Below are 25,306 nucleotides of genomic sequence, written 5' to 3' on the forward strand. Positions count from 1 at the left end.
TGTTCTGATATCAGTGTTAAATTAATAAGCTGTGAGGGGAAGACGCTTTAGTGTTCAGCATGGTGTCTTTGGTTGTTGATCTTCTCGTCCAACACTGGTTGTGTTGAACCATGAGCCTCTACTTCAGCATTTCCTAAACCTCCTAAACTCAAATAAATACAAAAAGTTGACGCCTTAGGCACTTTTTTAAAAAAAATATTTACTGCTTTGTAAATGAGTCATGCTCTCACATCTTTGTGCTGCTTTGCTTTTTCAGAGAGGGGGGTCTGTCTACCCACCGTGTCTCTATGGATACTCTTTGTGTACATCGAGGCAGCCATCAGATTCAAAGACCTGAAGAACTTCCACGTGGACCTATGTCGCCCTTTTGCTGCACACTGGTGAGCCACTGTTCTGTTACAGCTTAAGTTCACTGTCTTGAACGCAGCTAACAGATATTTTTTTAGGTAAAGATGAAAAAAAATAAGCGTATGAACTATAATGTTCACACTGCTTCATTCAGTACATAAAACCACTAAGATCATGTTTAAAAGTACACAATACATCTAAATGTGCCTTATTGTGTACTTTTAAACATGACACGTGACCAAGTCTACACGTGTAAGCATGATTCATCTGCTTACACTTAAAGAGTCTTTGTATGCAGATGTCTGCACATTTTCCTGGTGTTTCCAGGACTGCACTGATCTTTGACAGCAGGCTCCCTGTGACTCTTATTTTTAATTTGTTCTGTTCAGTCAGAGTTAAGTGAGAAAGTAGAAGGATGACAGTCAGGTTTAACTCTCGGGAAGCTTTTATTCAACTTACGGTCACGTAAGGTGTCTCCGTGTGTGAGTATGTGAGATGAAAAAGGAAAAGAATGCCTGCAAATGACAAAGCCTGACGACTCTAATTTTGATATGAGACTGGTCCAAATAAATTAATCCTGGTCCTGTTTTTATTTATTATTGTCACTGATGAATACCAAATACCTGCATTTGTATTTCTGTGTGAATTTATTTTTGAACTTTTTTCCCCTTTTTATGAAGTTGGCAAAGAGATTTTTGAAGTCACAAAGTGCTTCCCACACATAGATTTTACTTGGAGGTACATTAGTGTCTGCATAAGCATATTTTGACTGTTTTAATTGTTTTCATTAGGAAAAAAAAATTGGAGTAAAAAATTGTAGTAACCCTTCATCTGTGCCCAGTGACCTCATGAATGTGCGTTTTGTGTTCGTCTCCGTAGCATCGGCTACCCCGTGGTCACGTTGGGCTTCGGCTTCAAGAGCTATGTAAGCTATAAAATGCGCCTCCGGAAGCAAAAGGAGGTGCAGAAGGAGAATGAGTTTTACATGCAGCTTCTACAGCAGGCTCTGCCTCCAGAGCAACAGATGCTTCAGAGGCAAGAGCGCGAAGCCGAAGAAGGTAAGATTCAAACCTGCACACATGCAGAAATCTCGTTATGTCCTTGATTATCTTCTCACTCCGTCCATGCTGTGGTTGTTAGCTCGCTGCCCTAAGGCAGTGATTCGATTGTTCATGGCTTAAGTGGTTAGGTCTCCAGGTCTACACAGGACGTGATTCCCTTGTTGTTTATTGTTTGATAGCTGACAGAGGTGACCTTTTCATTGGTAGTTTCTCACCTTGAAATTTGTATTCCCAGGGGTTATTTCACTCACTGTTGTTTGAAGTCCCTTCATGTTGGGTCTTTGGGCTGCTAATCACTTCCCGTGTGGACGCCTTGATTGCGCTTCATTGCGAACACGGGCAGCCGAGTAGTTGTTCCAGTTTTACTTATTTGAATTCTGCCACCTGGAAGATGTATAGTAAGTGCTATAATATTAGTAAAGATGGATGAAAAGGTAAAGTCTTGTCTAGATTTAAACAGTGTGCTTCAGTCATTCAGATAAAAACAACTTTTCCATTTTGCAGTGCACTTTCCATTTTATCATTTTAATGGTTCATGTGTTTGGCGCTCTGGTACTATCAGGTAGTTCTGAGCAAAGAATGTAATGTCTGTCTGGTGATTTAGCTTGTATGGCTCAATGTGGCTCCACTCTACGACTACAAAGTTCTTTTTTTATTTTTGCTGTGAAACATGGAGGCCGATTTTAGTTTTAGAGGTTTGATCCTCTTCATATAATTTTGAACATCCTTTCTAATCACAGCTTTGGTCAAGCTCTCATTTGTTTCTCATGAATCATTTCAGTCAAATAAATCGTACGTCTTCCCTTTCTGTCCAAAGTGTGTGGTCACATGTGCACCTGCCTCACAGTTTAGATAAACACTCCTTCCACTCAGTCACCACATTGGGTGTGATTAGACAGATGTGTGAGGAGCTGGTGTGAAAACGATGTGAGGTCGTAGCCACAGTCACTTTTTTCACAAATAAAACACCTGAGCCTGCTGTCAGTGTTCACAGGTGTAACTGAAAGTCCTGTTTCAGATATAACATATGGAGGCTTGCATATATACTTTATATAATGATGATGTAACAGGTAAAGAGTAAGTGCAGTATGTTCATAGTTAATGCAAATTACAGTACAAACCGTCAAGGCCAGAAGTTCAGTTTCAAACACGCAGGCAGCAAAGAGGCGGTGCCAAGAACGAGGTCGACCACAGCAACACTCGCTTCTGTGATAACAATAAAGGCTTTCAATGAAAGCATTGAGAGAGTTTAATGAGCACACATGTTCATCTGCATGCATGCAGGTGAACTGCTGCTATTAACTTTGCCTGAATTTTTGTAGCCGTTGCATGTCACTCAGCTAGAGCTCAGTGAAAATATACGAGGGTCGAGCAAAACCGATCTGTTGGACATAAATGGACTTTTAACCCTCTGGAGTCGACGGATGAGCCGGCGTGTCCAGATCACGTAACAGATTTAAGATTATGTATCAACAAGACCCAGCCTCACTGAGACTCTGTTTAAACACGTGTTGAAAGTGCAGACTTCAAACTATGTACCAGTTTTTACATTTTGTTGATAGGCCAATAAACCAGACTTACGATAAATAATTTAAACTCAGCTTTTTCCTGAAAACTGTCTCATTTGGTGCAGGAAGAAACTGTATAACAGTTTTCTAAGGATAGCCTCTTTACTATTGGTGAAAAATGCATCAACCAATCAGAAAATTACATGCCAACACCACCATGTGGTTGCTGAGGAAGAGGGGAAAATTGTGGGAATGATAGTGGTGAAAGGGAGACGAGTTTTGAGATTTGAGAGTTTAGTGACATTTAATTGTTTGCAGTGTGTAGTCGGTGTGTAATGTGGACTTTTTTTTTTTTTTTTTTTAATTTGTTTTGTGTGTCAAAACAATGCGGCTGCTGCTGAATGTCACAGACTCTGGCCAGAAAGCCACTGGAGACAGATTGAAATGTAAACGCTGTCTCCAGGTGGACATCAGGAGTAGATACACCCTGGAGGTGTCAGGCTTGCAATGTCCCCCTCTATCTTGTCGTGGACAGGAACTATTATTTTGGGAGTAGTGCAAATAATATGTGTGGAATCTTATTGCGACGCCTGATTTTTAGAGCTGTGCGATATGACCAAAATCTCATATCCCGATATAAGACATTTATCGTCCTGACAACGATATATATCACAAACATTTTACTTTATATAAAATATTTTCTGTAAATTCTGTGAATCTCGGGCAAGTCGACTTACGTGAAGTGTTTTCAGCTGGGCGTTGTGTACCTGGAATTGAGTGTTAAATAATTTGAAACTGCCGCAACTTTCTTTGTGAGCATTTTTTACACGGCGTGCTGCTGCGGGGAAAAGCCCGCTCTAAGGTTTATTTTCTAGCACCTGACGGCTCTTTTTAGCTTCTCGCCCGTAAATACTCTACATACTATTTCACGTGATTCAGTTTATTTTGAAAAATCTCAACAGAATCTTCAGCTTTATTTTGAAAAATTTATGTGGAAAATAGACAAGCGGATGGCGGAGCCAAGCGATGGTTTTACCGTCGTTGTTGCTAACGACAACGCATAAAAACAGTCGCTTGTCCGTCCGTAGTGTGGTTATTTTAAATATAAGACAAAGATAGAAGTTTAAGAAATTCTACAGTGACCATCAAAACGATGCTGTAAACAGTTTATTTTGCTACACCACGAGGCAAACTAGGAAATGACAGACGTTTTCATATCGTCATCCGATATATATCGTTATGTCGAACAGCCTTACCTGATTGTTTTGTAAGTAGTTGAAAGAACTGACTGAATTTGAATGTAAATTGTTGTAGTTAACTTTAGCTAACCGTTAGCCAGGTTTGTACATATATTTGAAGTTTACATTGTATATTTGCATTTAAAGTCAGGTTTAGTTCACTAAACATGTTTGTGCTTTTCACAGTAAAAAAAAATAAATATATTTCGTTTTTTGTGCCATTTTCGGTCCATTGTGTTAATACAGTCTGTCGAAATAGTCCAAAGTCTCTCACACAGCAAGGTAAATGGGTTTATAGGTTAAATATGAAGATAAAATCAAAAGTATTTCTACCCTTGACCCCTGAGGGTTAACGTGTTGTGATTTACGTACCATCACACCTCTAATACACATGAATATTCACATAAACATTGCTGTGTTTCTGTGCTCCCACAGCGGCGACGGCAGCTAAAGGTATATCTGAAGTGGACACACCTCCAGTGTCACAGAATGGCGCCCCAGTCAATAAAAAGACATTGGCACAACTGCCGGAGCTAGAATATAGAGAAAAAGGGAAAGAGGGACGAGGGGAAGCTAAAAAACAGCATAACAGCATCCTGCCATCATCAGTGGACTCTAAACTCCAGGAGATGGAGTATATGGAGAACCATATGAATAACAAGAGACTGAACACAGAGCTGGGCAGTACAGAGAACCTGCTCCTTAAAGAGGACAACAATTCCTCCTCCTCTTCTTCTTCCTCATCGTCGTCCTCCAAAAATTGCAAAAATGCCAGCAGCAACACTGCGGCGCTTAACTCCTCGCCCCGCGGCCACAGCACCACCAACGGCAGCGTCCCCACGCCCACGTCGTCGTTTGCGGGGAAGAACGAGAAGAAGCACAAGCTACTGATGAAAGGAACGTCGGGCGGCTCCCACAGGGACCCCACCGACAACTGCATCCCCAACAACCAGCTCAGCAAGCCGGAAGCACTGGTTCGGTAAGAAGACACAGACATGGTTTATATTCATAAATGCACCGTTCTGACCTCATCAGCGATATCAGGAGTGAAGCTTCTTTTAAGGGAAAGCGGCTTATGAGGTTTATTTCAGCCGAGTTCAGTTTTAGCCTCCAGAACATTAATCAGGGAAGGTTGTCTCGTAAAAAGTTTAGCAACTAACTGATTTTTATCTCCAGAGGCAGAACTGGGATCGAAGTGCCGAGCTCGAACTTTAATTTAAGGGATTTAACAAAAGCATCAAATTAACTGTTTACAGATTATTAACATTTGTGTACATATGCAGTAACTTCCTGCTTTTTTCATTTAGCATTCACTGAGATGGTGTACAGAAGAAAACTTTATTTTACCAGTTATTCACGGACCTGACTATATTTTATTTATTTATTTATTTTTTGCTTGTTTTGTATAATTTTTAAAATGATTTTTTACTGGTTTGCTGATATTAACACATCTCCCTGTGATCCATGGTTTCATGTAAAATAGTTTGAAAATGGCAAAAATTTTATTCACGATGATTACGAGTTAAGGCCACTTTTCAAAACGTTGCACGTTTGTTGAACTGTCCTGTTCTTTTCTCCTCATCAGACATCTGACCCTCGTTTTATTCTTCCCACTGACTAAAAGAAACCCGCCTTCTTCATTCACTTAGGAGGAGAGTCAGAGGTTTTAGAGAGAAGTTCCCTTGTGTAAAGGAATGAGAAAAATAAAAGCCACAGATAGAGGGCAGGGTTTCTCAAATGTTTTTTTTTCCTCAATCATCTTGATTTTATTATTGCTGTGGCTTTAACTGCACCTGAATTTAAATGTTGCTGTGCTTCTCAAACTTTGATTTTTGTTGTGTTTCCTTCTCGTGACCTCTGTGTGTTTCTCACCTCTTGTCATGCTCCTGCCCGGGACAGACTGGAGCAGGATGTCAAGAAGCTGAAGGCGGACCTACAGGCCAGCCGGCAGGTGGAGCAGGACCTGCGCAGCCAGATCGGCTCACTGGGCAGCGCCGAGCGCTCGATACGCACCGAGCTGGGCCAACTGCGGCAGGAGAACGAACTGCTGCAGAACAAGTGAGTGGTGCTGCTGCCATCGTGGAGGAGAGTTAAAAACAAACAAACATAAAGAAAACAACTGGGTGAAGGAGCGCGGTGGGGGTTTGCATCGAGAACTTTAGGTTTTGTCTAATAAAATAATAATAAAAATAAAAGTCCCCTAAAAATCTACAGTAAATGTTTGGTAGGGTTGCCTCTGAGGTTTGCCTTCCAGACGTCCTGGGTGGCTGTAGCTCAGGCAGTAGAGCAGCTCATCTACTGATCGGAAGGCTGGTGGTTCCTGGCTTCCCCCAGTCTGCATGCCAAATATCTTTGGGCAAGATACGAACCCCAAATTGCTCTCCGATGCATCCATCGGAGTATGAATGTGTGTGTGAATGTTAGTTAGAAAGCACTAAGAAAATGCGCTTTTATTAATGGGTGAATGCACAAGTTGTGTAAAGCGCTTTGAGTGCTCAGAAGTGTAGAAAAGCACTATATAAGAACCAGTCCATTTACCATTTACCTTAGGGTCTCACTTCCTGTTGTGCTAACAAGCTGCTCTGTGGCTTTTGTGCTCCTGTAGGCTCCATAATGCTGTGCAGGCAAAGCAGAAGGACAAACAGACAGTGGGCCAACTGGAGAAGAGGCTCAAAGTGGAGCAGGAGGCCCGAGCTGCCGCCGAGAAGCAGCTCTCAGAGGAGAAGAAGAGAAAGAAGTTAGAGGAGGCCACAGCAGCCAGAGCAGTAGCACTAGCAGCAGCATCCAGGTGTGTACACATCTGGCTCACCAGCTCTGTTACTTGTGGTTTGCTGTGGGCCTCGAGGGTCATTCACCATTCTTTGTGTTTCCCATTGCTCTCAGAGGGGAGTGCACAGACACGCTACGGCGGCGGATCACCGAATTAGAAACGGAGTGCAAGAAATTAACAATGGACATCAAGCTAAAGGAGGACCAGATCCGAGAGCTTGAGTTAAAAGTGCAGGTACAGGTTTGAGAAATTCACTGTTTGGTTTGACGTATGAGTCCATCAGAGGCTTGGGTCTTTTCACATGCTTCTTTTTACAGTCTTGTGTGCACGGCCACTTCTGCTTTGGGTCTGGTAGCAGCCATCATTGAAAAGTGCGACAGGAAAGTGGAAGTGAGGAAGCAAAATGTAACGTCTGTCATGATGAAGCACTTTGTGCAGAATCTCCAAAAGTTGATTCTGTTCATCTGGACGTAGCGTTTTGTGGGAGAAACGTTTCGTCACTCATCTCATTGTTCCTTCAGTGGGCTGGTTTCAGTCATTATGCAAATGTACTGTTTATAAGGTTGGGGAAAACTGCAGTCAGCCTAGACTGAAGACGTCACTTAGATGAGTGACTAAACGTTTCTCCCACAAAACGCTACGTCCAGATGAACAGAATCAACTTTTGGAGATTTACTTTACTGGATGATTGAGAATGCATCAAGACATTTTGTGCAGGATGAAATGATAAAGTTTTAGATGTTTCTGAGTGTCAGGGTGATAAAAGACTGCAGCAGAAATACTAGCCTGGTCTGTTAAATCTATAATAAAGTTATAATAAAGTCCACATATATGCGTTATCGTTTTGGCCTCCCATCCACACTGAGACTGTGTTTTCGCTGATGGAAAACGCAGCGTTTTCAAAGCGCTCCTGAAAACGCATGCATTTGAAAACGGTGCTTTCACATTGCAGTGTGGACAGTGAAAACGCAGACTTTCTAAAACGATGACGCATGTTAGTCATATGATGCAGCCATGTGACCAATGAAACTAAGATAGCGGAGGGCATTATACAGCAGTTGTTTTGTTTGCTCTCAATTTTGACAGCCCTATTAAAGACTAATATCAGTCTGTACATGCTTCAGATAGCTTTTCTTCAAATTCTTCAACTCTGTCTCGCTTTTGCAACTTTGTACTTTTGTGTTACTCGCAGCAACAACTCCACCTCATTATTAGTCCATTTAAAAAAACTCGGTGCTTTTCCTCAACATTTTGCCACGACGTTTCAAAGAGCCGGAAAGTAAATAAACGGCAGACAGAAATGAGGCAGGTCGAATCTTCTTGTGTTTCACGCATGCGCAGTACTGGAACGTAAGCATTTTCACCCGTTTCAATGTGGACGCGCAACTGTGTGAAAACGTGGAGCATTTTCAGACGAAAACACAGTTTTCAAATCTACCCGGGCTAGTGTGGACGTAGCCTAAGTGTGCCTCCTCGCAAACATCCATTGAGCTGTGTTGGAATTAACATAACAAAGTGACTTGTTGGATCTTTTCAGTTGTCCCACAAAAAAAGCTGCTGGAATATCAGGTGTGAAAAACCTCCAAACTGCTGACCCTTTCTGCAAACACACTCCCCTCCTGACCCCCACTGTTTCCCTGTCCATCTTTTAGGAGCTTCATAAATATAAAGAAAACGAAAAAGACACAGAGGTGCTGATGTCAGCGCTGTCAGCCATGCAGGACAAGACCCAGCACCTGGAGAACAGCCTGAGTGCAGAGACCAGGATCAAACTGGACCTCTTCTCTGCACTCGGGGACGCCAAGAGGCAGCTGGAGATCGCACAAGGTTCACAAAAGTTCACAGTCCTCAGAGTTGTTCTTTTTTGTTTTTGTTTTAAATGTCTCAGGCTGACTTGTTAAAATCTGTTTTCAGGTCAGATCCTGCAGAAGGACCAGGAGATCAAAGACCTGAAGCAGAAGATAGCAGAAGTGATGGCCGTCATGCCCAGCATCTCCTACACAGCCGACACCAGCAGCATGACCCCCGTGGCCCCCCACTACTCCTCAAAGTTTATGGACACCAATCCCTCCAGCCTGGACCCCAACGCCTCCGTTTACCAGCCTCTCAAAAAGTGAACCCCCCCCCCTCCACCTCGCCATCCATCTTCCTGTCCTTTTTACTGCTCCTGCAGGCCCGCAACCTCGTGGCTGAGAACCTGAGGGTTTTTTTGTTTGTTTTTGTTTGGGGTTTTTTTGGTTTGGTTCTCTCCTTGCCAGGTCAGAAGGATGTTGTATTGTGTGACTGTATTTGTTGTAGTTAAAACAAAAGAAAACTTAAAAAACAAACAAACTTGAAAATCCCACATCAGCTAGGAAGCCCCAGTTTTTCTTTTAAGTGTCTAGTGAAACCTCACAGAATCGAGGATCGCTCTCACTCCTCACCTCCGGGGAGCAGTTGCTGTATTTTTCTTTTCTTTTTGGGTTTATCATTCCCTCCACAAACTGGAAAACGGAGCCCTCCTTGATTCTACAGCCTGACTTGTAATCCAAATTAATTTTAACAGCTGTTCTCCCGAGATAGCATCAGAGGAATGTAATGCACTCATGACACCAACTCGACCTCTTTTATTTAAAAAGAAAAAACAATTTGGACACCAAATTGACCCTGCTCTAAGCTGCGTTGGGGATGTGCTGGCGGTAAACAGTTTTTAAGCTGTCTAAACTGGATTTGTTCTTTGTTTTTTGTTTGAAAGGGGGTAAAAAGTGACAGCAGTTTGGTTTTCCCTCTTCATTCCCACACCCGGTTGCAGAAACAAGTCTGCTTTCCACTGCTCTGCATAATCCTGCATCACGATTCATGATCACAGTGCCTTGAGGACATGAGTTTAATGAGATGCTGCCCGAACCTTCCGAATGCGTTGAAGCATCTGGCTAAGCTGGAAGAGATCAGTTTAGTGGGACTAAAAACACAGATTTGTTGATCGTTGTGCTCTCTGGACGGCAGCCTTGTAATAAAATCAATCAGATATGTTTGACAGCAACATATTCGAGTCACTCTGACAGACGAACCCCCAAATGCTTTGGTTTAGCTGCTGCCCCCCTCTTTTCTTTTCTCACTGTGGAAAGCACACGTTGCTGTTTGAAAGGGAAAACTGTAAAGATGGACTGTGCAATGTAAAAAAAAAAAAAAAATGTAAAAAAAGGAGTTGAGTTAATTTAATTAACTTCCACTTTGGTTTGTGTGCCAAGACTGGAATTCCTGTGTTGAAGAATGTACTGTGAATGCATTGGCTAACACTTTAACAGCGGTTTCTGTTAAGGAGTCTATGGGCAGTGGTGACCTGTGGTGTAGTAGAGGAAGGTGTATAGTTGACAGTAAGGGACTAGAAGTTCGTGAATGTCACCGTATTTGCAGCATCTGGCGAGTGGCTGCTTTTTCTTTTCCTCCTGTTTCTACTCTTCTCGCAGTTTTCCCGCAGGGAGAGAAGGAAGTTCTCGAGTCTGATGTGGTTTCACCGTCATTGTTGTGCGTGTGGTTTTCACCTTACTGTGTATGGAGACGCTTGTTTTTTCTTTCTTTTCTCACTCGCTCAGATTGCTGTCATTGGCTTCTTGGAAAATGTTGTGACAAATTTACATTTTAGTTGGTTGTTTGTTCAGCTGAATGTGGAAAGAATAGATTTTGTTTTTGTTTTCTTTGCCCAAAGTCACAGTTCGGTTGCCCCCCACCCTCCCTCTCTACCCCTCCTCCAGGTCTGACCTTGGCTGCGCTCTCGCTCTGTGAGGTTTACAAGAAATAAACTTTTTTTTTCTTGCAAACTGACTTCTCTCTTCTTGGTGTTGTTAATTTAACGTGTTTGCAGAGGTAAAACCAACCTGACAGCTTTGATGTCAGTTTCCCTCGGCTCGATCTCTCGATGTTTAAAATATTAAACCTCGAAGCTGCTGTGTGCTCTTCAGGCGCACTTTGCCTCAGTTTCATCAGTTTGCGTATTTGTTTAAAAAAAAAAAAAAAAAAAATCTCTCTGAGGGTCCATGCAGCTTTTTAAAGGTGTACACTTTCACCCTCTTAGTCGAACTCACAGCAATCTGCACAAAAAATATTTGGAGCTTTTTTTTTTTTTTTTTTGTAGTTTTGCCTCTGTTACATCACCACAGTGGATTTTAAACCAAACAATCAAGATGTGATTTAAGTGCAAACTTCAGCTTTAAGGGGTTTAATTAAAGTTTTGCATAAACTGTTCAGGAATCACAGACATTATATACAGTCCCCCATTTTTCAGAGGATCAGGCATTAGACTGACGGGGGTCTGACAGAGAGGGGAGTTCAGTTTTGTCATTTCATGACAAATTAAGCAGATAAAATGATCGGGAGTCGATTCCAGGTCACTTGAATTCTCACTATGACATCCAAAGAGATCAGCGCAAGTGAGAGAGGCCAACATGAGAGGAAGAACTACAGAAAGGACCAATTTAAGAGTCTGAATGCACTGACCAACTCAGATAACCCATATGGAAAAGATACAAACTTTATAAGATTTATATATATATATATATCTGTCTTGTGCGAAACTTGTATGAAAAGCATACAAGAGTGAAAACAGATATAAGATACCTTGAAAAATTATATAATGAAACTTGTATGTTTTGGATACTTACTAAAAGAATATATGAAAGTAATGAGAAAGTGGCCACTTTCATGAGTAAATCATGTAAGTTTTTACTTTTTCTTTTCCATATGGGAAGACGAAAGAAAGAAGAAGAAAACTAAAGTGCGTGATCACAGAATTCTTTCCTTGGTAAAGACAAACATGTTGTAGTTGCATCATTGTCAAAGTGGACAGTCAAAAGATACCTTCATGAATGGGGGAAAAAACAAAAGTGCAAACCACTGGTTACACTGACAAACACGAAGAACAGATTAAACTTTGCCAGGAAAAGAAAATCCTAAACAGTTCAGAACAAGAACATTTGGAGGGATGAAACAAAGATGAACTTGTACCAGAGTTATATGAAAAAGGAGAAAAGCTGCTCATGCACATGTATGTCTGCCAGTGTGAACGGGTGATGAGCCAAAGCAACCCGAGTTTCTCAAAGGAAAGGAACGGCAAATTCTTCAGTTACATGATCTCAAACCAACACGGCAGCGTTTGATTTAATAAACAGAAAACGGAAGGCTGAGAGATCAGAAACAGTGTAAAAACTTGCTGTGGCCCCTTTGTTATTTTGGAGTTTGCCCAAATGCACCATCTCCCTTTTACCACTAGAAGGCAGTGTCAGTCTGATCAGTGATCACTTCTCTCCACACGAGTTCTGCTCATTCACTCTGCAAATAATCATTATATTCCCCTCTTTTTAAGACCATAAATCACATTTTATTCTGATAAAAGAGTTGGTTATTATTATTTATGCTTATTTATGGTAATAATTTGAGATGGACATTCTTTGGCCACAAAAAGAGGGAAAAGCTGGTCATTAAAATGATCATTTCTTGCAGGACTGGATGAGTCGTTTCTCTACCTAAATATGGACACGTGAGGGATGCCTTTGCTTTCCTGACCTTTGGCCCTGGAAGTTCATTCAGATCAGGAATGACACTTCCTGAGGTTTGTGGGGGTTAAGATTCCCGCTGTCAATGTCAAGCACCCCTAATTTCAAACAGACGCCCTCTCAGGAAGTGTCACGTGCCAAGCTTCCTGAGATATGTTTGATCAACCCGTGCATTGAGACTAACTGTGCTTAGATTGGTAATAAATCTGTTTTTAAACCCATCTGCTCCATGCTCTTCCACTTCCTGTTTAACAGGGTCAAACGTGGAACTGGCAAATTATGATCATTAGAAATTGCCCACAGTGCCATTAAGCATCTGAAATCTACAGTTAATCCTCCCGTTTGAAGGGAAGGAGGCATAAATAAGATAAAATGCAGATAAAGCTTCTCTTGAGTTACTCGGTTTGACATTTTTTTTCTTGATTGAAAACACTTTCACCCTAAAGGATTAGAAAAAGATTATTTTTGCAGACGATCACTGAAGCTTTGGTGAGCTTGCAGCAGAAACACTCCCATGCTTGCTCTGAGGGTTGCTTACTTGTGTTTGTCCTCATGTATAATTAAACTGTGTGTGTTTTGGCTCTTATACTCACCTTCAGAGTGAAGAACCAAAACATGCGTCTTCTCTCTCCTCTGGCAGAAACTCTCTGATCTTTCTTCTCCAACTAGTACTGCTGCTTCCTTAAAAGCCAGGCTTCGTGCTGCATGCTTCAGTTTACAGTCACTCTTTGTCCCATTGCATGGAGGCACAGTTGTATCTGCTAACAAAGAAACAGTGATTTAAAAGGAATTCACCTGCCTGAGCACAGAGGGACTTAAAGCAGTGATCAGTCTCTCTAGAAACTATTTTTTATGCTGTGTTGTAACTTAAAACTGAGCTTTAGATTGCACCTGAGGACGCTGTGGCCAGTTAAACTGTCATCTCCCATGAAATCTGGTACTGCTGGATTTTTTTGCGAGCCAAACCCTCGAGTGATTCACACACAGGGCGGTGATGTAAGCTCAGTGAAACTCACCAGAGAAATGTAGCTCTGCGACTACAGGAACCAATATGAGACAACATTCCTAATGTCAATCAGCATGTTTGCTAGAGATGCTCTGCACTGTATTTTATCTGGGCCTCAAAAATGATTGAGGTTAGAAAAAGATTCCACTTTTTGGTTTCACTTTCTCACAGAAAGTGTTCAAATTGGGGTTTTTCATCACAAGGAAAGATTACACCAGTCTACAGTCATAATGCATCTGAAGGTACTTTTTTGAGTCAATGAAAAAGACAAATAATGCTTAAAGTTTGTGGTTTGGTTTAGTTTTGATGGCATGCTCCTGGATCATTTCTTAAATGAAACCAGAAATGACTAAAACACACCTCTGAGTTTTTGCAGCAATGGCCGAAATTGCCATTACCTGTACTAATCTTCACATGGCCACTCTGTTGTGTTGACATTGGTCTTGTATGAATTCTAAATGCAATTATCTGTTTGACTTTTGACTTCTTCTGTTTGGCCTTGGATTTGACCTTCCTGGTAGCAGGAAAAAGTACATATGAAATCGCCTATTTTATATACAAAGCAGGCAGCTTCTGAAAAGATGTTGACCAGTGTAATAAAACCAAGGGTCACAAAGGGTGAATTTTAAATTTCAAATGCCAGAATTGTTGCTGGATCTTCGCAGAAGTCTTATCCATGGAGCTAACTTTGGAGAAAACCAAAGAAGAACAATAAAAGGGTCAGAGGTCATAGAGGTTTGTTAAATGCACTCTTGAGCATCACTGCCAGTTACAGGTTTATACCAAAAAGTATATTTTTTTGAATTTTGTCTGAGCCTGGTTCTGTGGAGGTTTCTTCCTGTTAAAAGGGAGTTTTCCTTCCCACTGTTACCAAAGCACTTGATCACGTCATCTGATTGTTGGGGTTTCTGTGTTTTTCTGTATTAATGTATGGTCTCTACAATATAAAGCACCTTGAGGCAACTGTTGTTGTGATTTGGTGCTATACAAATGAACTGACTTGATTTATATTTTGTGGAAAGTTTTCAGATTTATCAGTTTAATTTAGTGAAACACACACTATGAGACTACTTTATGATACTCTTTATAACCGCCTCTTTCTGTCCTTGAAAATTCCCAGAACATACCTTTAACTATTAACTATTGGTTAAACATGTGGCCTGGGGGGGCCAGAACTGGCCCAACAAAGGGTCCAATTCGACCCAAGAGATTTCTCGAAAAATGTGAAAAGATCACAAAGAAGGACATAAATTTTGTCCTTTTGTTTTGCCTTTCTTACTGACAAAGACACAATTTGTGGCCTGGCACACTACACCAAAGTAAGAAAGAGATAAACCAAAACATGACGAACACTTCCTGCTTTTCACTATTTTGTGTGGAAATTTGATTTTCTTTGATTTATGTTAGTGGCATTTCTTTATTTAAAAACATGGGCGTATTATTGAACTTGCACTTCTTCTTTTTAAGAATCTCAGACATTAAATATGGACACATATAGTTAAACTTCCTTACCCTGACAGAAAGTGGAACATGTTGGAAGTGGTTATAGGTTATTAGCTTATAACCACAAGGTTATTGGTTATTTTACCCATCTGAGCCACTTGAGATCAAACTGGGCAGTGTGTAAGTTATGATGTAAAATGTGTTTAACAGCTCTGATTTAGAGTTAAGTAGTGGTTGATCTGACTTTTAGAAGAAATGTGAAGAATTTCTTTCTGAAACTGAGCTGGAATATGAAGTACTAAAGTACTAAAACGAACGTGTTCACATGATTTTAAAGGAGTACTTCAGGGAACACTACTGGTTCATCTACAGCTTTAAGAACTCCAGCTTCAAAACTTTCTGTCACTTGCATGAGAAAATCAGTTTTCATGCTAAGAAATAAAAGAAAATTGTGTTAAATAACTTGAGACACCAAAATTTTCTGTAGAGACAGAATTATTATCAGATCCGCAGTGGAAAGATGGCTTTCTAATCTAAGCAAAGATTCACTGATGCAAAATGTCCTTTTTGAGGAGAACCCCCCCCCCACGTACTTCCTCCATACTGCAACAGTTCCCTGTAGTGCAGGATATGGGGTCAAAGGTTACATTAAATTAGCCGCAGTAAAATCTTGTGTTTAAACTTTAATAACCACCTCTAGTGAAAACCAGTTTAGCCCAAAATACAAGCTGAGATGGGCATTTTGTGTTGCATGTGGCTGATGGATGTCAGTGGTGTGCTGCAAAAGTTCATGACTGGGCTTTCTGTGCAAAACAGGAATTAAAAGTGTTGGCATGACTGCAAAATGAAAAACAGGCACAGATTTATCCCTCACAACAATAAAGCATTGCAGTTTAGACTTGTGCTGGATGGAGGAGCGCGCTCACTTTTTGAGAACATTTTGTTTACTTTTAGATTATAACATTGTAAGAAATTGTTTTAAAGAAAGGAGTTCCTCAGGGAATACTACTGGGTCCTGCTTTAACAACTTTAGCGAGATTAGTGCAAAAAAAAAAAAAATCACAGTGGTGATATATAAGATTATAACTTACTCATTTATGTAACAAAAAAACCATTTTTGCTTTTCATCCAGGGTTTGGTAACCTGGATGAAAAACTTATTTGTATCATGTTTGGATTAAACTACAGTATATATTATTGTACAATCTACTGTACAATATAAAGTGCCTTGAGGCGACTGTTGTTGTGATTTGGCGCTATATAAATAAAATTGAATTGAACTTAATAGGTTTACAAGAAACTGTACATCGGTTACAATCCTCACAGCCATATCAATGCCAACCAAAGATGGAAAAGTCACCGGGCAAATTTGGCTGGCTGACTGTTCAGATCCGCTTCATTCAAAATAGTCAACAGGGTCGCAAGAAGCGTGTGGAAAAACCAAGGCGCAAAATAACTGCCCATGAACTGAGAAAAGTCAAGCGTGCAGCTGCCAAGATGCCACTTGCCACCAGTTTGGCCATATTTCAGAGCTGCAACATCACTGGAGTGCCCAAAAGCACAAGGTGTGCAATACTCAGAGACATGGCCAAGGTAAGAAAGGCTGAAAGACGACCACCACTGAACAAGACACACAAGCTGAAACGTCAAGACTGGGCCAAGAAATATCTCAAGACTGGTTTTTCTAAGGTTTTATGGACTGATGAAATGAGAGTGAGTCTTGATGGGCCAGATGGATGGGCCCGTGGCTGGATTGGTAAAGGGCAGAGAGCTCCAGTCCGACTCAGACGCCAGCAAGGTGGAGGTGGAGTACTGGTTTGGGCTGGTATCATCAAAGATGAGCTTGTGGGGCCTTTTCGGGTTGAGGATGGAGTCAAGCTCAACTCCCAGTCCTACTGCCAGTTTCTGGAAGACACCTTCTTCAAGCAGTGGTACAGGAAGAAGTCTGCATCCTTCAAGAAAAACATGATTTCCATGCAGGACAATGCTCCATCACACGCGTCCAAGTACTCCACAGCGTGGCTGGTAAGAAAGGGTATAAAAGAAGAAAAACTAATGACATGGCCTCCTTGTTCACCTGATCTGAACCCCATTGAGAACCTGTGGTCCATCATCAAATGTGAGATTTACAAGGAGGGAAAACAGTACACCTCTCTGAACAGTGTCTGGGAGGCTGTGGTTGCTGCTGCACGCAATGTTGATGGTGAACAGATCAAAACACTGACAGAATCCATGGATGGCAGGCTTTTGAGTGTCCTTGCAAAGAAAGGTGGCTATATTGGTCGCTGATTTGTTTTTGTTTTGTTTTGAATGTCAGAAATGTATATTTGTGAATGTGGAGATGTTATACTGGTTTCACTGGTAAAAATAAATAATTGAAATGGGTATATATTTGTTTTTTGTTAAGTTGCCTAATAATTATGCACAGTAATAGTCACCTGCACACACAGGTATCCCCCTAAAATAGCTAAAACTAAAAACAAACTAAAAACTACTTCCAAAAACATTCAGCTTTGATATTAATGAGTTTTTTGGGTTCATTGAGAACATGGTTGTTGTTCAATAATAACATTATTCCTCAAAAATACAACTTGCCTAATAATTCTGCACTCCCTGTCACTCAGTCACAGAATTCCTCATTCCAGATACATCTAGACACATCACACAGACACACCTTAAAGTATGAGTATATATTTTTAACTTGATGTGTTAACAATGTTTCAGTCCTTTACAAAAACACAGATGACTCACCCATCAGAGCTTCATCTTTCAGGCCTCACGCTCACAGAGTCATAGCTCAAGTCCAAAGTCCCAGGGGTGCACTCGTCCTTCTCGTTTCTCTCCTTCCTCTTTTCAGCAACAGGTTTTTTTTTTGTTTTGCTTGCTAAAGATAATTTAAAATACCACTTCCCCAGCTAATTACTCTGTAAACCACTTGCCAAAAAAAACCTAATAAATTGCTGTGTAGTGGAAGTCACCCGGGTTTGTGAGCATTTTGCACAAATGACAGGGAGCAAGGTCAGGAAGTATGAGTGAGATATTTTCCAGCATGCCCCACCGCCATTAAAACTTTTCTGCAAAGGAGTGTGGAGTGTAAAATGACCGTGAAGTGACACCATATCTATCTATCTATCTATCTATCTATCTATCTATCTATCTATCTATCTATCTATCTATCTATCTATCTATCTATCTATCTATCTATCTATCTATCTATCTATCTATCTATCTATCTATCTATCTATCTCAATTTGTGTCATTGTTTGGCTGTTTGTGTGTGCACGTATGTGTCTTCATTTGGCTTTTCCTGTAATGTGTCACATATTCTGCTGTAGTAAACCCCATCAGCATGACTTTTTGGGCTTGATCTTTAAGAAGAAGAATGCAAAAACAAAAGGAAGGTACTGGGAGCTCATTATCTGCGATTATAAAACTTACATTTTGTGTTTATTTATCAAAGATTTTCTATTTTTTACTGTGGACTCACTGTAAAGGCCTTTACACACTGGACACTTAAAATTCATGCAAATATTTGAATATTAATATATGATTTTATGATCTTAACAATAAACTAATAACAATAAGAAGCGATTTTTCCAATCCAAATAAACAAATGTGACCAATCAGACCACTGCATTTGGCAACATGTACACTGCAGTTCTAAACACCACCCGTACTGAATACACAAATAGTAAAATTATACTATTTTGCCTGAGACACGCAGCTAGACATTCCAGGTCAACTGGCTATAAAATTTGACAGTTTAATGGTTTGCTTTTACTTCCTTAATAGTACGCCAGGCAGATATGCCATTTGTCTTCTTACGGTATGTCAGAATGAAGGCTATAAAAACAAACAAAAATACAGTTCAAATTTTTTGACCTCTTGCTTTGTAAGTTGCACATTTTCTAAAGAGGACCTGTGGGCCGGGTTGGGTGCCTTTGACGGCCGCTTCTGGCCCCCTAACCATATTTTTGAACCCCCTTATGAGCAGCCGGCGATCGGAGGATCACGTCAGTCGTCGCAGAAGACGCGGGGGGACAGTAGAAACTGTAGGCCGGGTCTTAGAGGGCGTTATTAACAGGAATAACACTAGCACCGCCCGTCCGGGCTGCCAGCGCCGCCGCGGCTGCTGTTACTACCTCACCCACTCGCGTGACTCCACAAGCGGGCGTCACGCACCTTATCCGGTTAATTTACATACTAACACCGCCCAGGGGGACGAACATGGTAATTTACCGTCGGCTGAGAGCTAGTCGTACGAAGGAGGGGAGAGAAGAACAGCTGAAACAAAGTTTGAACGACAGAGGTTTGTTTTAAACCGAGCGGAGTGTTTCGACACGCACACACAGGCGCTCGTCGGGCTCTTTGCCCCACTTTTGGATTACGATATGGACGCTTTGAAATCCGCCGGAAGGGCAATTATACGGAGCCCCAGCATCGCCAAACAGTCCTGGGGTGCGGGCAGACATAAAAGTAAGTATTCGCCGTCTCATTGCACTCATGTGTTATCCAGTAGCTGGTGCTAATTTGGCTACACCAAAGCTAACTTGGCTAAGAAGAGCTAGCCTCCACAAGTAGCTAACTGTAAAACCGGTGGTCTCCGAGCGTTACCTAGCTACAGTTGTCGTAGTGGCGTGAACACCTAGCAACCCGAATAGTTTCACATCAGGAAACGTTTAGTGAGGGGATTGAACTAACTTGACACTGAAACTGACAGCAGCGCCCCGCAGCTCGGAATAACAAGTTCAGCCTCCACGCCGGCTCCCTGCCCACTCCGCTGAGTTTATTTTGGAACAGGGGCGCAAACAAAACGTGTCAGAAGTTTGAGGAGTGCTGCTGTTTTTCCTGCCACGTCGCTCAGACGCGCTCGGAAACGTGCAGGAGAGGATCGGTGGGAGCTAAAACACTGTAATCTGGACTTTAAGGAGGCAGGAGCAGGCACGGAGAGATGAGCGGTCTCCTTCCTGGCAAGCCTTTACAAGCCCTACAACTCACTCTGTTGCTAGGCGATGCACACTGGGAAACACAAAAATGAGGAGGCTGTGTTAAAGGGGGGATTCTTCAAACACCATGGAGGTGTCTTTAGGATGCACTATGATGACGATGCTCTTCAATCGTTGCATGCATGCTCAGCTGCCTTGCACAAAGAGTGGGGGGTTACCCCCTGCTCCCCATGCCTCTCTGGCTTTTTTTTATTTTGTTTCACAGACAATGGAGCTGTTGGCTTGACCGTGCTTACACGTGCCAGACCAATCGATGCTTTGTTTTGGGAGTGATGCACAATCAGCAGGGTCCTTCCACATGCGATCGGGCAGCAGCTACGCAGACCCCTCCATGAGTAATCGATCAGCTCAGCTGATAATGGAGTTTCCCCTCCATGTGGAATCTGTGGCAGAGGTCACACCTCTAAGTCTTTTTCAGAGGTTTTGAGTTTTATCTGGATGTTTTTAAAAATGAGAAAAGTTGGCAGAACTCCTGAGGAGCCTTTTTTAATGCTTTAAGATTGTAACGGTCTTTCAGAGGTGTAGAAATGATAATCAAATGATCACACCATGAAATGCATTTTAAATGCATTATATTTGTAGACATGACAGAATAAAGTAATCCTGAAACCAAGAAATTTGCTAGAAATCATTGATTACTTTCACTGTGGTGAAAAATACACAAAATGCTGGATGTACAGCTACATCTTACATATATATGCTAAAATTCTGGTCCGCATCAGTAAACTACTCACTATTGTGAGACTTGGCCTGTGGTTCGACAGACTCCAGCTCCACCGTCTGGAACGACAGCTGGAGATAGTAGTCCTTGCTCTTCTTTGAAGATCTGTTGTGAGCTGCAAGGTCTCTCTAACCAGAACCTGGAGCAGGTGGAGTGCTGGTTCAGGTGCCCCTAAACTGAGCAAATGAAGCATTACAGGTAAAAACTATTCTTTAAGCTGGTGGAGTCTGAGTCGATCCACAGGTTGAGACATTAGCTCTGTTATCTATTATCGCATTTACGGTATGATTTGTTCATGTATTTAAGAAAGCTACATCATTTATTGAATTCTGGGAAGTTAGCTAGTTCTTGTTAGGAGGGATTGTGAACTTTCAAGTCTCATCTCACCACGTGGGATAGGCAGCAGCTTAAGTAAGTTCTAAGACTTTTTTTTGCCTACATCATGATACTGGGCACATCCTTTAGGCGTGATCACTTCTGTCTTAAAATGAATTTTGGATATAATTATATTTGAGCACCTATCAGTGTACCTTGCTTTTAGTATAATGCTGCATAATCCTGTCTTTCCTGTGGGACCAGGAGCTGAGTTTATGGCACCAGCTAAGCATCTCGCATTAAATACTGTAATTACTGATATTTAAATATAATCATTATTTATCACTCTTGTCTCTGTGAGTGATTACCCACTCTCAGCAAGCTCTGCACTCTCCTATGTTGCTACCACACTGATGGTCATTAACCTAGCCCCTCGCTTTACAGCTTTACTGTTCTAACATGACAGTAAATAAACCCCACAACTGTAAACATAATGAAACAAACAGAAAATATAATTGATATAAAGTGGGCTTAATATATTAGCCAGTGTCCATACGAAGATACTCTAACTCTGGATGCAACAATATCAGCAGATGCATGTAATATGAATGGGTACTGTGAAATGATACTTAATTAATCTACAAAATAGGAATGAATTAAAAAAATAATTTAAATCAAAAAGGAATAAACTCACAAACTCAAAATATGTTAGCAGAATTTCTAGTTTGTGTGTTTGTGTTAAGTGACAGACATCTCTGTTTTTGTTTGCTTGAATCTGCCCCATACACCGAACAATTAGAGTAATGTTTGTGAACACAGTCGCTGGAGTGCTTATTGCTTCTAACAGCCAAGGAGGAGGACTACAACCTATATCTGGAATCCAGTAAAATTATTTTTGAAACCTACCACTAGGGCTGGGCGATATGACCCAAAATTCATATCTCGATATTTTTTAGCTGGATGGCGATATAAGATATATATCTCGATATTTTTTTAAGCCATAAAGTAAGAACAAAAAGAGAGTTCTTAGTTAAAGCTGTGTCCCAGATGTCACACAGGCACTTTTATTAACACAGATGCACATAAAAAATTACTCAAAAATAAATTATGAGCATTCATTAAATAATAATGCTCCATAAATAAAAGAAAACAATGTTGTTTTTGTGCATAACATAGAGCTCACAATTGTGCAGTCAAAATGTAAACTAAAAGACGCTGAACATAGTAACAAAGACAGACAGATGTCACAGCAGCTCTATTCCCAAGTTTTACTGCGTGACTGACAGCCTGGAGTTTGAAATCCGCTTCATAACCACGTCCCTTAACAGGTGCCATTTATGGTCCTTATACACACACAATACGGTAATATTACGTTGAAGCACAGTACGTATCACTCCGCGAGGCTCCTCAGTAGCCGTAATGCGCCGACAATCTATCAAGCGGTGCAGCTCCGTAGCTGACCAAAGTCGTACTCCAACATTTTTGACAGATTGCTGAGCGCCGTGTTCCACATAAAAGCGGTTTGCGGCCATCAAGCACAACCAGAATTCATACATAAGGCGCGCTGTCAACTTTTGAGAGAATGAAAGGATTTTAGGCTGTGCAGCCCCTCCGGGCTGCATAGCGTTAGCGCGGTTAGCTCGTTAACACATTGACGCCGTCCAGCCCCACGCACGGGGCGATGCGCAGTAACTCGTTAACAGAGATTTGCTGTGTCCATCTTGTTGCTGCCTGCAGGTGAAGCGATGGGGGAGGAGGGGGAGTTGTGTTCAGTGAAGGAGAGAGGCGAGGCGGAGTAACGTTGCGTAGAGACAAAAGTGGATGAAAAAGAGGCAAACTTGCGGCTCCACAACTATAATTATAACGTAACATAGACTATATCGATATAAAGGATATTGTCACATCTTATATCTCGTATAAAGATATATCGATATGTTTTAAAAACTCGATATATCGCCCAGCCCTACCTACCACAACACTTTCTTTCTAATTCTTTAACATCTGAGCACTGACCTGAAGTTATTAATCATTTCGGAGCGTTCAAACTGTACACTGTTCTTGGATACACAAACACCAGAAGCCGCATCCAGATAAGTCTCAAGATCTCACTTTCTGTCACGTTGATGTACCCCATATACTGTACAGCTATCGGTAATATCTGAACAGCACCATTGATTTGGATCTTTAATCACTACAAGAGACTCGGTCATGGAGGGCTGTTACTGCGCTGTTTTCAACCACACAAACACTGGAAACCAAATTAGACATCCACCAAACTCAAAATCTAAACACAATATGTACCAAAATAATAACACTGCTAACTTAAGATTTTGAAGGTAAGAGTTCAAACCACAGGTCTTTGTTCTTACTAATGCATATGTTACATTTTTAGAAACAAGTACGCAAATCTTTACTCATTAGTGTGGTTAAAAAACCTCTGAACATAAGTAAGTATACTTTAAACTTTGTATTAAGTTGAAGGCATTTCTCACACAGTGTAGTCAGCCTTTTTAGAGCAGCTGTTTATATTGTTTGATTCTTTCACCTACATTACTAATTTATTTGGGGTTCCTGTTTTTGTGTATGATCAAACAATGCGTCACCTTCCCCTTTTTTTTCCCAATCTGTTAATATAATCTTACACTTGGCTGTTTTGGTGCTGTGAGTAAAAAGCAACTTGTCATCCTGTGGTGTTGATAGCTTCTCTAAAGTGTACCCTGCTTTTAAACATGCAGGGTAAGAATTAAAGGTTCACTTAACCTCGTGCCCTCTGGCTTGGATTGTATTGCCTTAAAGGCACAACATTTCAGTCTGTATATGCAATTAGGGTAAAGTTTTGCCTTTTTACAGTCTTGTTCCTCCCGTGTGTGGGCTTGGCCTTGTCAGAGCAGCCTATTCACAGCATTGGCATGCATCAACACTGAATTCCTCTTCTCCTACTGTCAGTGGTAGATCATAACAGGTGCTGTTATTGTTTTCATTAAGCTCCTGTGTCTTTGAATGCTTGCTGTTCGTCAGCCTTTTAGAATAGCCTGACGTCAGTGCTTGCTTCGTTCCCTTTGCTCTCCTTTTTGCATTCGTTTCCTGCATATCTTTAAAGAGCATGCTTTCTTTCTTGGCTTTCCTGCGCTGCCCTCTCATTACATCGACATAGTTTGGATTTTTTTTCTGGTAGGTGGTAGAGTGGTATGTAACATTAGACCTCTTTTTAGGTCATGAAAGCAACGTGTTTGTGTGCATGTGTGAGTGAGACAGGAAATCCCCACCTATATGACTAAAACATTTTCTTCTCATGGTCAAGAGGCTGTCTCCTCTGAGGTTATTGGTACTGACACTGCTAGATTACCGAATGTCTGAGTTGACCAGACTTGTGTGTGTGAGAGTGTGGACTACGTTTCATTTAAGACCTTTATGTGGAAACCAAAGTTGATGTTGATCAAAGTTATCATGATGTGTATTTCTACACCTTTTTCAGATAGTACTGCATGTTAAACTGTTATTATCGTGGATTAATGTCAGCTGCCTTGTTGGTTTGAGGAAGCCACCCGTCTCATGATTCAGTTGCTTGTAGATTCACATAAAGCAGGAACAACTTGAAGTATTTGCTTTCTGTTGGAGTTTATCAGTCTCTCACATCAACTTCATTGTGACTGATGATTGCATTGAATGTTTTTCTCTACACTTACAAGTAGTTATGGCAACCAAATGGGCAACCTAGAAACTTTTGACTGTATATCTCTCCTGGTGAGAGGCAGCCTTTCTCCAAAGAAGCGCGGTCTGACTTGAACTGACTGCAATCCCTCTGAGTTGGATCAGTGAAGGTTTGCATGTAACTGTGGAGGAATTTGTTTATTTTTCCAGATCTCTGAGGTTCTGTCTGGACTGTGAATACAGAATTTATAAAATAATATGAATTTTTTGTTTACGCAGATGGTTACAGGCTAGTTAATCGTTGTGTTATTGCAAGCAGATTGCATGCAATTGTCTGCTTGACCACATTTAATCACAGACTGATACGAGACTGTTTTGTTGCCAATTTATTGCCAACTTTATGCATCAAAATAGCATTGAAGACAGCACCTGACATGCCTTTCTTTAAAACAACCATTTCAAAGGCAATGTGATCAGAAGTTTATTCCACATGTCACAATAATCCTGGTTGCAACAGGGTCTCTAACCAGTTTTTTCCCTTGTGTGAGTGTAGCCAGGTTTAGGTCTGGACTTTACTGGTGTAATTGCGACATGCTGTCAGAGATTTTCAAGTTATTGCCGCAAATGCAATACAAGATACTGACTCATTAATCAGTGTCCAAAAGTAGTTTTAAACATATTTTAGTGATCAATATATAATTGTCTGTAT

At 41.1% G+C, this 25,306-nt stretch overlaps 3 protein-coding genes across 8 annotated transcripts in view; 2 read left to right on the forward strand and 1 right to left on the reverse strand.

Moving 5' to 3' along the window:
• Positions 1-10,729, forward strand: part of maco1b (macoilin 1b) — a 19,048-nt gene extending 8,319 nt beyond the window's left edge. Inside the window, exons 4-11 of the mRNA XM_086274038.1 lie at positions 257-380; positions 1,228-1,406; positions 4,591-5,134; positions 6,055-6,213; positions 6,761-6,943; positions 7,039-7,159; positions 8,578-8,752; positions 8,840-10,729. Of these exons, the coding sequence (XP_086130164.1) occupies positions 257-380; positions 1,228-1,406; positions 4,591-5,134; positions 6,055-6,213; positions 6,761-6,943; positions 7,039-7,159; positions 8,578-8,752; positions 8,840-9,042 (1,688 nt within the window). The 3' untranslated portion in view covers positions 9,043-10,729. The remainder of the gene's footprint in view (positions 1-256; positions 381-1,227; positions 1,407-4,590; positions 5,135-6,054; positions 6,214-6,760; positions 6,944-7,038; positions 7,160-8,577; positions 8,753-8,839) is intronic.
• The window catches only part of rhd (Rh blood group, D antigen), a 31,600-nt gene extending 13,719 nt beyond the window's left edge, over positions 1-17,881 (reverse strand). Inside the window, exons 1-2 of one of the 2 annotated variants that reach the window (XM_086274039.1) lie at positions 17,656-17,881; positions 13,050-13,217 (exon numbers count right to left, since the gene is read on the reverse strand). In XM_086274039.1, the coding sequence (XP_086130165.1) occupies positions 13,050-13,217; positions 17,656-17,659 (172 nt within the window). In that variant the 5' untranslated portion in view covers positions 17,660-17,881. The remainder of the gene's footprint in view (positions 1-13,049; positions 13,218-17,655) is intronic. The other variant, XM_086274040.1, reaches the window with a different exon arrangement.
• Positions 17,882-18,909: 1,028 nt separating this feature from the next.
• ldlrap1b (low density lipoprotein receptor adaptor protein 1b) overlaps positions 18,910-25,306 on the forward strand; it is a 48,482-nt gene continuing 42,085 nt past the window's right edge. For 2 of the 5 annotated variants that reach the window (XM_086274047.1, XM_086274045.1), the window contains exon 1: positions 18,911-19,380. In XM_086274047.1, the coding sequence (XP_086130173.1) occupies positions 19,296-19,380 (85 nt within the window). In that variant the 5' untranslated portion in view covers positions 18,911-19,295. Of the gene's footprint in view, positions 19,381-25,306 lie in introns of all 5 variants that reach the window. The other 3 variants (XM_086274042.1, XM_086274044.1, XM_086274043.1) reach the window with 3 other exon arrangements.

This window comes from Aulonocara sp. 'chitande type north' Nkhata Bay, linkage group LG19, assembly GCF_057382095.1.
Source record: "Aulonocara sp. 'chitande type north' Nkhata Bay isolate Kocher_YH1m ecotype deep benthic linkage group LG19, A_spYH_male_GT1.1, whole genome shotgun sequence".
NCBI lineage: Eukaryota > Metazoa > Chordata > Actinopteri > Cichliformes > Cichlidae > Aulonocara > Aulonocara sp. 'chitande type north' Nkhata Bay.